Here is a 16,984-nt window from a genome sequence, read left to right on the forward strand (position 1 = left end):
CAAGAGCTTTGTAATGTTGTGAACAACCAATAAAAAAAGTAATAAAAAAATAAAATGAAATAAAATAAAAAATAACATGAAATTTTTACAGAAATTCTCATAGAAGTATTAAAAGTTATGAACAATATCATCAATGTTTTGTTGTTATCATTTGTTTCTTTAGTGACACAGATCATCTTACATGCAATTATTCACATTCCCTGTTCCTTAAGAGTTGTGATTCTCTGCCTTAAATGAATCTGTCCTCCAGAGGACATTTAGCAAAATCTGAGTTTTAGTTGTCACAACTCCGGGGTTGGAGAAGGGGAGCCGGGAAGAACAAGGAGGGAAGAACAGGGGATGTACTGGGGAATGAAAATGAGCAAATTATACTGTTTTATTGTTTACATGTATGAATATATTACAACAAATCCCACTGTTATATATATATTATAATGTGCCAATAAAAAGGGAGAAAAAGATTAAAAAAAAACTGGGGGGTCGGGGTGCAATTGTCATCTAGTATGCAGAGGAAAGAAATACTGCTAAACATTCCATAATGCACTGGACAGGTTCCCACAAGAAAGAATTATCCACCTCAAAATATCAATAAAGCTGAGTTAAGAAATCATTAATTTCTCAAGGGCATAATTTTAATTCACAGGGCTTTTTATAAACTAGGCTGGGAGTTTAGACTATATATTTAACTTCCTCATGATTGAGAACTGGCAAAAGGATGTGTAGTGAATTAATAAATCCGCAAAATAAAAGGTTATGCTATTTAGATAACTCTTCTTAAAAGGATTCCTCTTAAATAGTTTCAACTGTATTACACAATAGTGATTTTTTTAAAAAAAAGTCACTGGTAAACATCTGTTGTTTACTGAAAAGAGTTCCAAAGATCTACATTTATGTGGCACATGTATCTCTGTTGTGAAGACCCTAACTTACCCAAGCAGATAGCCACGGAGCTGGGCTACATTAGAATACCTAGCTTTGTTACTGAGCAGGAAAGTCATAAAATTATGAACCATCTGGCAAAGAATAGATTATTCTAACCAGAAAAATTCTGAAGGAATAGACTACAAATAAGCAAGACTTTTCATATTTATTAAAATTTTTAATTTGTAAAGCACGTATTTTACAACTCAAGACAATTACACTTCCTAGGTACATTTCTCAGAGAAATGAAAATTAATGTCCAATAAAAAACATGGACACATATGATTATCCATAGCATCTTTATTTGTAAAAACCCCAAAACTATAAGCAACTAAAATGTTCCTTAATAGATGAAAGGCCAGGGTCTGGGGATGTAGCTCAGTGGAAGAGTGCTTGCCTAGCATGCATGAAGCACTGGGTTCGATCCTCAGCACCACATAAAAATAAACAAATAAAATAAAGGCATTCTGTCCATCTACAACTACAAAAAAAAAAAAAAAAAAAAAAGATAAAAGGCCAAACTGTAGTACATCCATACCATGGAGTACTACTCAACGATAAAAAGAAATAAACTGCTACTATATGAAACAATTTGGAAAAAAACTAAAGGTATTAATTATGCTGTGAACAATCTCAAAAGGTCAAACACTGTATAATTCCATCTATTCAATATTCTCAAAATAAAAAAAATTAAGAAATGAGGAAAGAGTAACAGGAGTTTTCAGCAACTAGAGATAGCTGGGGCCAAGGTACACAGAACATCTCTATTTCATCTTTGCAACTTCCTGTGAACCCATTTTAAAACTTTGTTTTAAAATAATGAACCTAAATTCTGCTCAGTTATTGTTTTAAGTGAAACTCACTTGGATTTTATTTCCCAAACCCAGAAGATTTTGATATTATCCATTTATCCATTTTACCTGATAGTTAACTAACAAGGCCTTCTTTGTTTCATTCTTGGAATGAAAGCTGATAGATGACAATACAAGAAAGAAGGAAGTTGATTTCTCTAACTTGTTATGGCAGGAGAATACATATCTAGCTAATCATTAGTCAATCAACAAATAGGACAAATAGTGAACAAACAAAACACAGTTCCTGATTTCTAAGAACTGAAGAGTCCAGGGGGAAATAAACAAATATTTATAAATAATTACATTTACATAACTATAAGTTTGCTGCTACAAATAGCCTAAGTACAGACTACTATACTTAATTGAATTTATCTATGGAATAATTTAAAACTTACATATCAAGATTAGAGATCATCCTTTTTTTGTGCTGTTTTTTTTTTTTGTATTTTTAGGTTTTTTTCATATTAAACATTATTTTATAACTAGAAAAAATGTATAGGGGAAAAATCATGACCTTGAAAAATTTATTCAATATAGGCAATACTGATTCAAAGGTATAAACAAAATATATAGTCTGAACTACAATGTAATGGCTATAATAAACCTAAAATTCTTTGTAACAGAAACTTGCAATATTAGCAGCATTTCAGAGACTTACTGATTTTAACAGTGAAAAGAAATGAAGGTATACACAATTCTCATTCAACCAAAACACTAGAGATCAAATATGACATTTACTGGAGTATTTAAAATATTTTTCATTTTAAATTTTCTATGTCATACTTAATATTCAGTATATATATTCAGTAACATCAAGGCAGAAGTGTGACCAGTCTTGGAAACCATCCCCTATAATTTCACAAAAGTAAGGGCCAATATTAGGGACCATCCCCTATAATTTCAACCCCTAAAAGTAATTATTTTATGTTACATAACATCACAATACTTATTACTATATTAAATAAGATATATGTATATTATGTGTATATTATATTACACACAACACACACACACACACACACACACACACACACACACACACAAACAATTGGGGATTCCTATAGCTCCTGAATGGGGACTTTGACATGGATTCATAGAGCAGGGATTATGCCTAGAGACTGAGATCAACCATGTGGGAAATCAGTTAAACGTACATAACAAAGCCCTAATAAAAAATCTTTTAACATCAAGGCTCAGATGAACCCTACTGGTTAGCAATACTCTGTATCATCACATGTCCATACCAGGAGAGAAAGCATCCTGACTGCTTCAGGAGCAAATAATGTAAACACTGCATCGGATACCATTTCTGGGCTCCACACTATGCATTTCTTCCCTTAACTAACGTAAATCTGTATACTTTCTCTGTAATAAATTCTATCTGTGAGTGTAACAGCAGTCAGTGAGTTCTGTGAATCCTTCCAAAAACATGATTGAACCAGAGGATGGTTTAGGGAACCCTTGAACTTGTAATTGGTGTCAGAAATAAGGCCAGTCTAGGAGGTCATCCCCTATAATTTCACAATTGACTAAAATTTCACAGTTAGCTTCAGAGCTAAGGGTAGTCCTAGGAACTGTGCCATCTAACTCCTCACACTGACTCAAATGAATGGCTCTTGCAATTGTGCCTCATCTTTCTCTCCTGCATCATCAATTTTCCCTCTAATGTATCATTCCTATCATATAAAACAAAACTTAACATTCCCACATTTTAAAAAATATTTCTTGACATATATTCTTCTGGCTATTAATCCTTTTTTACCCCTCCTGTATCAAAAAATAACTAGAAATAATTGTCTTTACTCACTATTACCATTTTTTTCTCTTTCAATTTTCTCATGAACATGTCAATCAGGCTTCTGCCCCAATCTCTCCATAAAACTGTCCATCTTTGTCATAAAATCCAAGTTATTTTTCAATCCTCACCTCACCTGCTCACACAATTCTGATTTTAAAATCAGCTTAGCTTCTAAGAAACTATAATCTCTTGGCTTCCCTCCAAACTTACCAGCTAGTCCTATTTAGTCTAAGCTTCCATGTTAAAATGTGGTAATAATCGTCAGATGTTTTTTCCTTCCTATTATCTACTTATTAAATAATGTATGTCTTCTAATACCATAGCTTTTAATACACTCACTTCTCCCTTAAGTCAACACTCTTAATTTTTTAAGTAATAACACTAAAAAAGAAAAAGTTCTATTGTGAACATACTTAGGGTAACCAAATCAAATTGGTTTCTTTCCTGTAGGGAATCTCAGACCTGTTAATATGCTAATAAGCATGCTGAATAAGCATTTTACCAATAATTACTAAAATCTAGGCCACAATTTTGAAAGTTTAGAATCAACATTCTTCTACAATTAGGAAATAACTATATTTTTTCCCATGGAAGTAATATTATCATTTTCAGAATCCTTCTGCTGGAATAAAACATTTCAAAAAACTAAACTGCCATACCTTAAAAATGAACAAAATGTTTGACTTATGTGAAATTCATATAATTTGAAAAGCTTTAATCTATAAAGAACTCCTTCAAATTAATAATAGAGGTATAAACCACACAATATAGAACATGAAGAGGCAATTCACAGAAAACACACAAATGGCAAATAACTGAAGAAGTTCAGAATCTTCTCTAACAATCAAAGAAATAAAAGTTAAGAGGACTGGTAGATCCAGCAGTGCACAACTATAATCCCAGCGACTCAGGGTGCTGAAGCAGGAGGAAAGCCTCAGAGACTTAGCAAGACTCTGTCTCAAAATCAAATGTAAATGACTGAGATGTAGTTCAGAAGTAGAATGCTCTTGGGCATATAATATTTATATATATATATTTATATATATATATATATATTTTATATATGTTCAGTAAAGATTAAAAAAATTAATACCATAGATATGTAGTGAAATCAGCACTTCCGTATACTCTAGGGATGTGACCTCACACATCCTTTACATCTTTATTGAAAATAACTTCTCTCAAATATTTTAAATTCTCATGTATTTTATCCTGACAATTCTATTCCAGAATTTGTCTTACGAAAATCTAACACAACTATTCAAACAAAAATTTTTCTTCCAGAATTATTTGTAATAATAAAAAGACTAGAAAAATGTTTTAAAAGTAGATATAGTTAGGCTAAAATATATTCTAGGTTCATGCAAAGAATAATACTATTTTAGAAATGAGGTAGATTCATATATACTAATAGCAAAAAGGCACAAGGAAACATACCTGTCACAATAGGTATGCAGAATTAAATGTTAAACTGTCCTACTACTCTAATGTCAAGCCTCTGAATCAGTCTGATCAAAGAGCACACTAATAAAAAGCATGGTATTTAAAAACCATGGATTTGGAACTTACCATTTAAATGAATCAAGACTTTTTTTTTTTTTTTTAAAGAGAGAGTGAGAGACAGAGAGAGAGAGAGAGAGAGAGAGAGAGAGAGAGAGAGAGAGAGAGAGAGAATTTTTTAATCTTTATTTTTTAGTTTTCGGCGGGCATAACATCTTTGTTTTGTATGTGGTGCTGAGGATCGAACCCGGGCCGCACCACACGCATGCCAGGCGAGCATGCTACCACTTGAGCCACATCCCCAGCCCCTCAAGACTTTCTTAATACTGTTCAAAACAAAACCAAAACCAGAAATAAACCAACTGATATTTTAGAAATTATGTAATCAGTGAATCAGGATGTTTAAATGCACCATTATTTAATCTTACTTTAAGAAAGTAATCAATTTAGTCCAAAGATCCTGCCAAGATATGAGTTCAAAAAGAATTATTTACATGGAATTTGTAAAACAAATGTAATAATTGGTGAAACCCCCTTTCCTTTTGAATACATAATTAGTAAAATTCTGGAAATAAGTAAAGCTACAATTACTAATGTCTGGGAATGAAAAATAAGCTGATTCTATCAAATATAATGTTGGTCATCTTCAGAAGGTCTTCCTATTCTTATTTGACTATGCTCCAATAAATGTATCTGTTGCTTTCTTAAACATTTTTAATGCACCAACTCTGTCTTTCTAGGTTATCCCATGACATCTTATTCCAATTCCTATTCACAGAATAGATGTATTATTTAACCTCAGTCATTATTCTCAGCACTTAGGGAAATGGCAATAAACAACAATTTCCTACCTTTTTAGAGTTTTTTGAATTCTGGTGAGGTTTATGCTCTACAAAGGAGTAAGCTTATTAGGAATCTGGTTCTCTTCAGGTTCAAAATGATGATCAATGTACTAGATAGATAATAGTGAAAATAACATGGGAAAGTATAGGTTGGATTGCCTATTACATTAAAGGAACCTTCTGCAGTAAGTTTAAGAAAGAAAATCATAAAACTTTAGGGGCTGGGGTTGTGGCTCAGTGGTAGAGCACTTGACTATCATGTGTGAGGCACTGGGTTTAATAACTCAGCACCACATAAAAATTAAAAAATATATAAAATAAAGGTATCATGTCCATCTACAACTTAAAAAAAATAACACTTCAGTTTTCTAGATTTCTAAGCACATGTAAGTCACTACAAATAAACTAAAAGACGATTATAATATACCACTACATATAAGCTCATTTTTTAAAAAGTTCAAAAAACAATAATTGCTGATATTCTTTTTTTAACAAGTATGAATACAAAATGTATAGTTAGTAAACTCAGTGGGGTCAACTCTCTGTGTTTATGTGTTTTAAAGAGACAGGTTCTCACTGTTGCCCAGAATAGCCTCAGACTCCTGGGTTCAAGTGTTTTTCTTGCTTTAGACTTCCCTGAAGTCGGGAGTACAGGGTAAATCGTCACACCTGACTTTGTGCAGCATTTTAAAATGACATATTTTGTGTGATAGGTTTTCATTTTGTTGTTATATTAGCCCTTGTACTGATTTTTCGCCCCCAAGGGTTGAATGTAGTTCAGTGATAAGCACTTGCCTAGCATGCTTAAGGCCATAGGTTCAAATCTGCAACACCATGACAGAAAAAAAAAAAAAAATCCAGTAAACATTAAAAAACTCAATAATGAAGCACAAAGAACTTCCATTATTCTATTCCTGGAAATAATATCATTACTATAACACTAAACTCTGTATGCCTTATTGTAGCTACTAGTGTAAATTAGCAGACTCTCTCTCTTGTCTTCAAGCAATCAAAATTATAAACTAGTTAACTGTGTAAAATATCTATCCTTTGCACTGATTTCAATCTACTCCCAAATTACAATGAGATTTTTAGAATTTACTTTTTTCTCCTTAATTTCACTCTTGATATTGAGAGAGACAGAAATAGAGGAAGGCAAGGAAGAGAAAAATTAGGGAAAATGTTTGAATTCTTAGAGCAATTTGCAAGTATGGTTAAAAACCAAAATCACTTCAAAACTACTAGCATTAATGTATCTATATTTGGAACGGTTTGCTTACAAAACTAATACTGGGGTCTGGGAACATAGTTCAGTGGTAGATTCCTTGTCTACATGATTTCTGAGGCCCTGGAATGGATCCTCAGAAACATGAAAAAAAGATAGAAAACTACTACTATATAATTGATAATTGGCTAATTACTAATTACTCAATAATTATTAACATATTAATGTTATATTAATACTACTAATTTAATATACTAAATAATTACCACTTACATAGCTCTCTTTAAAAACATAATTCTTCAATTATTCCTTTTTTTCTGTTTGTCACTTACCACAGGTTTCTTTGTTGTTTTGTTTTCTGTGCTGGGGATCAAACTTACATGCATGCAAACCATATACTAATACCACTGAGCTATAATCTAAGAAATTTCATAAGTTTTTCTTTTCCATGACTCATAACCCCATTAATAAAAAAGTTATTAAATAGTCCTAACATTTTTCTAGCATTTCCTGATACAGAGATAAATGTGTTGAAATATGAGGCTATTCAAAAGAAGATTTTAACATTTTTATTTTAACTCAAAGAACACAGAATATTTCAATAAATGTGAGAAACTATTAAAAGGCAAACATTTTTCCTATTACAGAGTTTTTTCCATCTAGTTAGGTCAAAACAAATAACAAAAATAAATCCTTATTTTGTTTTTTAATACTGGGGACTGAACCCATTTCTCATTTATTCTAGTCAAGTACTCTATTGCTGAGTTAACATCCCCAAACCTTCAATTATATTTATTTTGAGATATGGTCTGGCTTAATCATTCAGGGTAGCCATGAACTTGGAATTCTCCTGCCTCAGCCTCCAAGTAGCTGGGATTACAGGTATGTGTTACCATAACTGGGTCTAAACTAAAACATACTTAATGTAAAATATATACCTTATTTTTTTGTAAAAAGTACCTAAAAAATGTTTTATAAAGAAATGAATTGTAAAAATTCATTACTGAAACTTTCATCATGCTAAACAATTTGATACAATAGGTTCCATATCTTAATTCATGATTAAGAAAATGGGTGCAGTAGTGCACAAGTGTAATTCCAGGAGCTCAGGAAAGTGAGGCAGGAGGATCTTAAGTTCAAAGCTAGCCACAGCAACTTAATGAGGTCCTAAGCAATTTAGCAAGATCCTGTCTCAAAGTAAGTAAATAAAAAGGGCTGGGGATATGACTCAGTGGTTAACATCCCAGCATTCAATCCCTAGTACCAAAAATGAAACAAACAAAAAAGAAATTGGATGCTGCCAGAATACTCTATAACTTTTCTAAATCTTCTTTATTTTTAGAATCACAATTTTGTTTGGTGTTTTTTGATTCTGAGATACCAAAATTTAAAAGCACATTTTTATTTATACCCAAGACAGACATTTAAAAACAGAATTTCCTCAATAATTTCCATATTTTTTTCCTTTGAAAAGTATTTATTTTTTCAAATCACACCTCTACATAGTTATTTTTTGTATAATCTGTGTTTTCTATCCAGAAACTCATGAATGATGAGAACTAAGCAAAAAGTAACATTAGTACTATAGTAAAAATAAAAATGATACATTTGTATAAAATGCCATTTTAAATTGCTATGAATATCTTGACTCTTTTTCTCCAAAAACAGTAACTAATTTCTACATGCTCACTGCTTTATTTTCTTCTTCCAATCACATCATACTGTATCAAACTACCCTATAGAGGCATCCATTTCTGTGTACACCCTATCTTTCCCTAACTATAGGTTTTTAAGAAGTGTGCTATCAAAATCATCATCAGTTTTATCACTCTCTCAGATATATCTGAATGACCTTCCTTCTGATTTAACACTGACTGGATCTTGCTATTGTTTTGAACCTTTAAATGAAGTAAATAAAAAAGAAAGAAAATACTTCATAATGGGCATTAAAGAACTTCAGGGGGGAAAAATGCAGCCAAAACCAGTTTTGTGAAACTGTACCAACAGTTAAGTCTATTACCTGTTTTCAATATCTCTCATCAAAATTATACTTTCTTCTTTACTAATATTTAAAAATTAAATAGTATTTCATCATAAAATAATTCAGTAGTACATTAACTTTCTTTATCTGAGTACATTTCAGTAATCTATTTTTTATAATCAGATCTAGGAAATTTTATTTCAAATATACTTAATTTTCTTATATTCTTAACCTCACCACATTTTGTAAGTGAAATAACTTTATGCTGGCAAGATGCCAAATGTTTTAACAGGCAATTAGCAGAACAGAACACCATTTACTGGTTTTTAGTTTTTATTCAAGGATACTTAAAAGAGAAACATGATAACAATTTCACTCTCTGAGACTGGTAATAAACTTTAATGGACTCAGACCACTCTAAGAAGAGTAGAGCAGCACCTCCACTGAACATTCTAATATCAAACCCTGACTAAGTCCAAAGAAAGTAATATAAACTAATATATCCTTAAAAAGTAAAATGAACCTTAGAGCAGATTTATTTAAGAAGGTGTACCTGCAAAGGCAAAAATTATATTCTCATTTTTCTAGCTCTAAACAAAATGTTTGATTATTCAATGATTTGCTTTAAAAACAACTCAATAATATAAAAAAATCTCCTAATAAACTGTTCAAATGACAAATTTTTTAAATCTTGAAAAGCTAACTTCAGCAATTTAATTTATAAATGTTAAAAAAAAGATTTAATCTAACATCAAACTCAACATTCCCCTTTTTTTAAAAGCATGACTGTTTCTTACTACTTAATTTTTTATGAATCAGCTAACAACCTGATATAAATATGTACTTTAAAAGGGAAACACAGCACGTTAGTATAGAACAAAGCTTAATTACCTTGATTTGGTTGCATATTCATATTTGGTCGAGGGCCATAGTTTCCCATTGGCTGCCCTTGACTCATTGTCATCTGATTCTGTACTGGCATGCTCTGTGATGATGGCACAGAATGGTTGTAACCTCCCATGGATCCATGGCTACTTGAAGGCATATTCATGGAACTGTTTGTCATATTGAGTTGATTGGGTCCAGGTCCCTGCATAGGCATATGGTTAGGCCCTTTGAAGAAAAATGATCAGAACCAAAATATTGAAAGTTAAAGAGATGGTTTATACAAAAGTACCTAAAATAGCTATTTGTAGGTTTTTTTCATCATTGTAGTCATAACACTAAACAATAATTTGAATATTTAATAGCAAACAAATCGCTCATATGAATGATAGAAAACACTGTGAATATTCTTATTATTCCCATCTTAGAGATTAAGAAACTGATGTATTAGGAAAGCCAAGAATACTCTGAAAAAGAAGAGTAATAAGGGTAAACTAGCTTTATGAGACAGCAAAACATAAAGCTGGAGTAATTAAAGATGTAGTACTAATTAATATGAATGAATAGATTAACAGATCAATCAACCAGAATAGGATCTAAAATATACCCAAATACATAGTAAGGTAAGTGATAATAGTAGTGATATTAAGTATCAGTGGGCAGCAAAAAAATTAATTCAGTAAATGGTATTGTGGCAATGGTGTAGTCATCTGGAAAAAAAAATTAGCTGGATCACCTCATTTCTCCCAATAAAACTAATCTACTATGTATAAAAATTTTAAACATTAAAAAAGAAGAAAAAAGAAACAATATTACAGAATCTCAAAAAGGAGAAACTTTAAAATAATCTTGGGAGGAAAATGCTTTCTAGAAATTCCACACCTTTAAAAACAAAAATTGATAAAACAGTGCTGTACACCTATAATCCCAGGGGCTCAGGAGGCTGAAACAGGAAGATTCACAAGTTAAAAGCCAGCCTCACCAATTTAGCAAGGCCCTAAGCAACTTAGCAAGACCTTGTTTCAAGATAAAAAATAAAAAGGGCTGCGGATATGGCTCAGTGAAGTGATTAAACACCTCTGGGTTTAATCCCCGATACCAACAACAATTAAAATATAAAATTTGATCATTGTATTGTCATGTATACCTAATTAAAACAAATAAAAAAGGGGGGAGATGAAAGACATGAATAAAAAGCTCAAAGAAACCTAAAAATAGATTCATAAACAAGGAATGACTGATTGCTTTACTTAAAAAAACTAAAATACAATTTTCACCTTAGATTCTCAAAAATCAACTTTAATAAACCTATATTTTAAAGAAAGAAGCACTTTCAGATACTACACAGAGAAAAAAATGTAAATAAGTATTATTTTTTATACAGGAACTTCACAATAAGGTTATCAAATTTTTAAATGTACATACTTTGAACCCAGCAATTTCAGTTCTAAGAATTTATTCTATATAAATATTTGGTACAAGTATGTAAAAAAGTATATGTGTTTTATAAATATATTCATGGCAGCACAACTTTATCAACATACAAGAAACAACATTTATTTCTATCAAAAGGAAAAGGGTTCAGATAAGTTAGGGTATATCCATAAAAAACAAACACAAAAACAAAAAATACATGATGCAGCAACCAAAAAGAATGAGGCAGCTCTTTATACACTGAATAGAGTAATGGTTTCTATGATAAATCTTTAAGAGGGAAAGAAGACATATAAGACTATTCAATGTGCTACAGTTTGTTTTTTTTTAAAAGAATAGTACAAAAAAAAAAAAAGAAAAATTTTTTGGGGGTAGAGACAAAGAAAGAGAGAAACCTCTTTGAAGGGTAACCAATGCCTCTCTGGAACTCAGTTTGGAGAGGTAAGGGCTATAAACCTTGGTACTTTTTTATTTTGGCTGCATGATCATGTATTATCTAGGGGTTTTTTGTTTGTTTTGTTTTGTTATCAGGAATTGAACCCAGGGGTGCTCAAGCACTGAGCCACATCCCCACCCCACCCCTTTTTTTTTTTGAAACAGGGCCTCGCTAAGTTGCTGAGGCTTGCTTTGAACTTGTGATCCTCCTGCCTCAGCCTCCCCAGCTGTTGGGATTATGGGCATGTGCCATCATGCCCAGCCTAGTTTTGATTTTTTAATCAATATTTTTTTAAAAAGGAACTGGGACTGAGAGGTTCTGTGGTCAAAATCAAATGGCATAAGTATCTCTAAAACTTAAATTATCAAATAACCTATTAGAACTAAAATAGGAAATTAAGAGCCAAGTTAAAATTAGTGTTCACATTAAAAAGGGTGACTAGATGCTATTATTACTAGGAGAGTCCCCTAACTATTATTTTAGATGCTCTACAATACAAGTCTTAAATGGTTGATAATCTCTGGGTTATGGAAAGAATGTAACTATTTCAGATGGCCTTACACCAAAATAAAAACCAAAATGTTAGGATATTAATTGTGCACTTCTCAAATGCTTACTTGGTCTTGGGCTTCACTGTTATCTGGAGATATGTTATATACCTAATATAATTACACATACCTTTATGTTGTATACCTGATCGAAGGTACTACCATCAAAGATCACAGAATTCCTAACTAATCTGTATTAGCACTGCTCTTATAGTTCTAAAAACAATGTGTCCCAATAAGCTAAATGTGGATTTAGCAAACAGCTTTCTCCTGACTACAACCTAACTGCAAACTAAAAAGTAGTTCTGTCTTTATTCCTACCTCCATACTGTGTGGGAGCCATCAATGCTGAGAGTCTTAGCAGGAAATAAGAGAGCCAATGAAATAGCATTTACCTCCTACATGATTAGTGTCACATCAATCTTCTAAACTAGGCTACCTTGCCTCTTTTGCTCTGTGTTCCCCCCTTTGTTTCTTTTACTATATCTGTTGTCCTTGGAACCAATGCTACCAACAACACAATCAGCTGGAAAAGATACTATCGTAAGGATGCTAATTATTAACTTTAACAATAAACTGTTCTATAATTTAAATTTACTATCCTTATTGCTAGACATGTTTGTTTGCTTTTTTCTACCGAAAATAGTCTTTGTCTTTAGAAAGCAAAAATATTCTCGTATTAAAGGTAGAGAATACTCTGCCAAAAATGATAGTTATCATCATTACTATTGTTACACAAACTGAAGATATTTTCAGCAAACAATAACTAAATAAGCACCAATGGCCTAAAAGACACCATTCTAGTGATTCTAAAGTTAAATGGACAAAGAGAAACAAGAATGGCAAAATATATGAGAAAGCTTACACTATTTCTTAGCTTTTAATTTTGCTTTAAAATCAATTTCCATATTTGTTATACTAAAAACATATGTATTCATAAAAGTCCTGATTCAGTATCAGTAATATCTATGAAGAAATACTAAATACACCAGCACTTTAGAGTTTGTTTTTGTTTCTTTTTCCCATGTGTTTTTCTCAGTGATACTGCTTCAGAGATCAAAAAATTTTTAAGTAAATAAAAACTCAGGGATGTTAGAATACCTTTTTGTAAACATATTTTATTTCTTAAGCCATGGTACAATGACTTTTTCCCCAAAAAAAGCTTCTAAAGCCAACTATGTTGCATAGTTTCAGACAGACTAAATTTAGCCAGTTCTGTTCATCAGAGGAATGCTGTGTGTCAGCTACATCAAAGCCCAAGGGCAGCCTGATAAACACTGAATACAGGTCACGTAGCTCTGTAGCTAACAAACTGTAAGAGAGCTTGTACTCGGGGGCATTCAAAGCAGTTTTGTCATCAACAATCTAGTATCCCTTGAGCCCCCATGTCGTTTCAGTTGCTAAGCAACTCTGGTGTTAATGTCTTAGAGGAGAAAAACTTACCAGGCATCTGGCCGTTCATCTGGTTCTGCATGTGTGGTGCAGGAGGACCCCCACCTACCATTCCATCTGAAGGCATGTTGTGAGAGCGTGGAGGTGGGGGAGGGCCGCTCTGATTCATCACTCCAGGACCCATAGGCATATTCTGTGTGGGTGGCTGAAAGAAGACAGTTTAGCAAAACAAGAGAAACAGTTACACCAATGTATAAAAGATGCATATGGAATAACAGTTGACTATATTATTAAATTGGACAAACAAAACAACAAATGCATTTCAATTTCTTCTAATGTATTTTAATCATGGACTTATAAATATCATATATAATACCCCCCAAAACTTCACAAGATGCTTAGCATTTGAGCACCTTAGGACAAAAACAGACCACAATTAAAGTGTATTTTAATTTATAAAATCTCAATGGCAAAAAGGTTAACATTCTATACAAACAGAATTCTCATTCATTTATTTACTAAGGATTTCTAATGTAGCTATTGTTATTTAAATAACATTAAAAATTAATTCTCCTTTCATTACATATTTGAATATATTTACTAATCATTATTTTTACTTGAAAAGGGAGAATAATAAAAAATATAAAAGGACCAGAGGTCCAAAAATATGACATATTTTATACTGTTTGAGGTGCAGAAAAAGTGGTGGCAATGGAATAATGTTTTAAAACACAAAGATAATAGTTCAGTTCAATATTTTTGTGTCGACTACTGCTATAGATTGGAAACATTACTGATGGCCTCCAAGGGTACAGAGACAGCTGCCTCAAAAGGATGCCTTTGGCAAATTTCCTAATGAAATTTTCAAGAAAACCACTGACTAACCTTGAGAGTTCACAAAAGGGCAAAAGGAAAAACATAGATACAAGACAGTCTGCAACACAGGGCTCCCATCTTGGGAACATTTTGGTGGAGAAAGCAAATGGTTAGTTTCTTTCCAAATATCTATTTTTAACCCTACAGGTTAGAAGGACTTATGCTTTACAGATCTACTTTCTGTCTTTTTTCTCTGCTTCCCCATGATCTGAACATAATGTCCAAACCAGTAACTTCCTCCCACATTTTTTATTTTTGCTTTATTTTTAAAATTTTTTCCACAATATTTGTTGATCAGTTATTTACTATATACCTTTCCAGATTTTGTCAGCACAGTTGCCTCTGAAACACTTAACAGATATATATGTTATTCTTTAGCCAACACATGCACTCAAACCTCCAATCATTTAATGAATAGCTCATAGTGTAGAAATAACAAGTGCTGGGCTAGGTCTGTAGCTCAGTGGCAGAACGCTTGCCTAGCATGTGTGAAGCACAGGGTTCAATGCTTAGCACCACATAAAAATAAACAAATAAAACAAACGCATGCTGTCCATCTACAATTAAAAAAAAAACTATTTTTTAAAAAAGAAATAGCAGGTACTACTCTGATAGCACCTACAAAAGTTAGAATTTTAATTTCGTCACTACTAAATCCAGATAATTGGCGTTTATTAAGTATTCTTTTCAGCTCTCATCTTAATTTTTTATCCAACTTGTATCTTAAAACACTTAATAACCTTGTTTAGTTTTTAGACACAATACAAAAACCAAACATCAAGTCTATTACATATCTTACTTTTAATTATCCTTTACTTATCATGCTTTCAAACCTGGTTAATTATTTGTATTTCAACTCATAAAACATCACTAGTTGTTATTTACCATCCTAAGAGTAATAACTAACCCTTCTGCTAATAAAAGTGATAAAATCCTGACAAAATGCAAAAAAAAACTGTCTAAAAGCACTAAAGCACTATGTAACCAAAGAGGAACAGAAGCTACACTTCTTGAAAAAGGGGAAGAATGTTAAAAGACCAGCTCCCCAATTTCTTTGGCTTTTTCTGTGAGTGTGCAGTGTATGGAGTAAAAAGTGCCAAAACACAAAGCAGAAATTCTTCTGGATTAAGGGGGAATGAGTCAGTTTTTTAAAAATCGGCAGAAAATTAAAGAATAAAGTCCCCAAAAAAGGAAAACTACAGAAAGTGAAAAATTCAAGACAACTACTAGAAAACAGCAGTTAGGAGGCCAAAGAACCAAGCAGAGATTCCAGCTACTGCCTACTGCTAGGTATATAAAAGATTGGAGTACAGCCCATCCAGTTAGAGGGGACTTCATAAACAACTCCAGCTCTCCAGATTTCAGAAGAGCCTCACCTCAGACTAAGGTCAAAACTGAAATAGATTAGCCCTATAAATCTTTTAATGAACCCTCAATACTCAAGGTGATCTCCTAGTACTTCTCATACCAAAGGAAAACTTAATTCTCTTTAGAAGAAAAGAACACAATCTTTGATTTTCTAGAATTGTTATGTTTGCCCTTTTTCTTAAATACTGGGATGGATCCCAGGGGTTCTCTACCACTGAGCTCATCCCCAACCTTTTTTTAAAAAAATTTTTTGAGACACAATCTGACTAAATTGCCCAGGCTGGCCTCAAACTTGCAATCCTCCTCCATAGCCTCCCAAGTAACTGGGATTTCAGGTATGCAACCCTATCTAGACACAATGTCTGACATTTTATCATAAATCACAGGCATTTTAAAAAACCATCATAAATGGACAACACCCAATAGGATGGCTATAATAATAACTACCCAAATGGTAGGTGTTGGCTAAAATGTAGAGAAACAGGAATTCTCATATATGCTAGGAAAAGTGAAAAACGGTATAGTCACTTTGGAAAACAGTTTGGCAGTTCCTCAAGAAGTTAAATGTATGTCTACCATATCATCTAGCAAGTCCATTCCTGGTATTTATTCAAGAGAAATAAAACACATTCAGACAAAAGTTGTATACAAACATTCACTATGGCATAATTCACAATAGTCAAAAGATGGGAAAAAACGCAGATGTCCACCAACTGAGGAATGGCTAAACAAAATGTGGTTCATGAATACAATAGAGTATTATTCATTCACAGAAAAGGAATGAAGTTCTGACGCACGTTATAATATGGATAAACTTGAAAATATTCCAAGTGGGAGGAGCTGGACACAAAAGGGGCCACATGTTGTGTGACTACATTTATATTAAATGTCCAGAATAAGTAAGAGAAAGAGAGAAAAGATTAG

General features: G+C 32.4%; 1 protein-coding gene across 9 annotated transcripts in view; it reads right to left on the reverse strand.

The window, feature by feature from the left end:
* The window catches only part of SS18 (SS18 subunit of BAF chromatin remodeling complex), a 94,468-nt gene that overhangs the window by 31,372 nt on the left and 46,112 nt on the right, over window positions 1-16,984 (reverse strand). For all 9 annotated transcript variants that reach the window (XM_081263342.1, XM_081263345.1, XM_081263348.1 and 6 more), the window contains 2 exons: window positions 13,868-14,021; window positions 10,013-10,234 (listed from right to left, as the gene is read on the reverse strand). In XM_081263342.1, coding sequence (XP_081119468.1) covers window positions 10,013-10,234; window positions 13,868-14,021 — 376 coding nt within the window. The remainder of the gene's footprint in view (window positions 1-10,012; window positions 10,235-13,867; window positions 14,022-16,984) is intronic.

The sequence above is a fragment of the Spermophilus citellus genome (assembly GCF_964194105.1).
Source record: "Spermophilus citellus genome assembly, chromosome: 12".
Taxonomy (NCBI): Eukaryota; Metazoa; Chordata; class Mammalia; order Rodentia; family Sciuridae; genus Spermophilus; species Spermophilus citellus.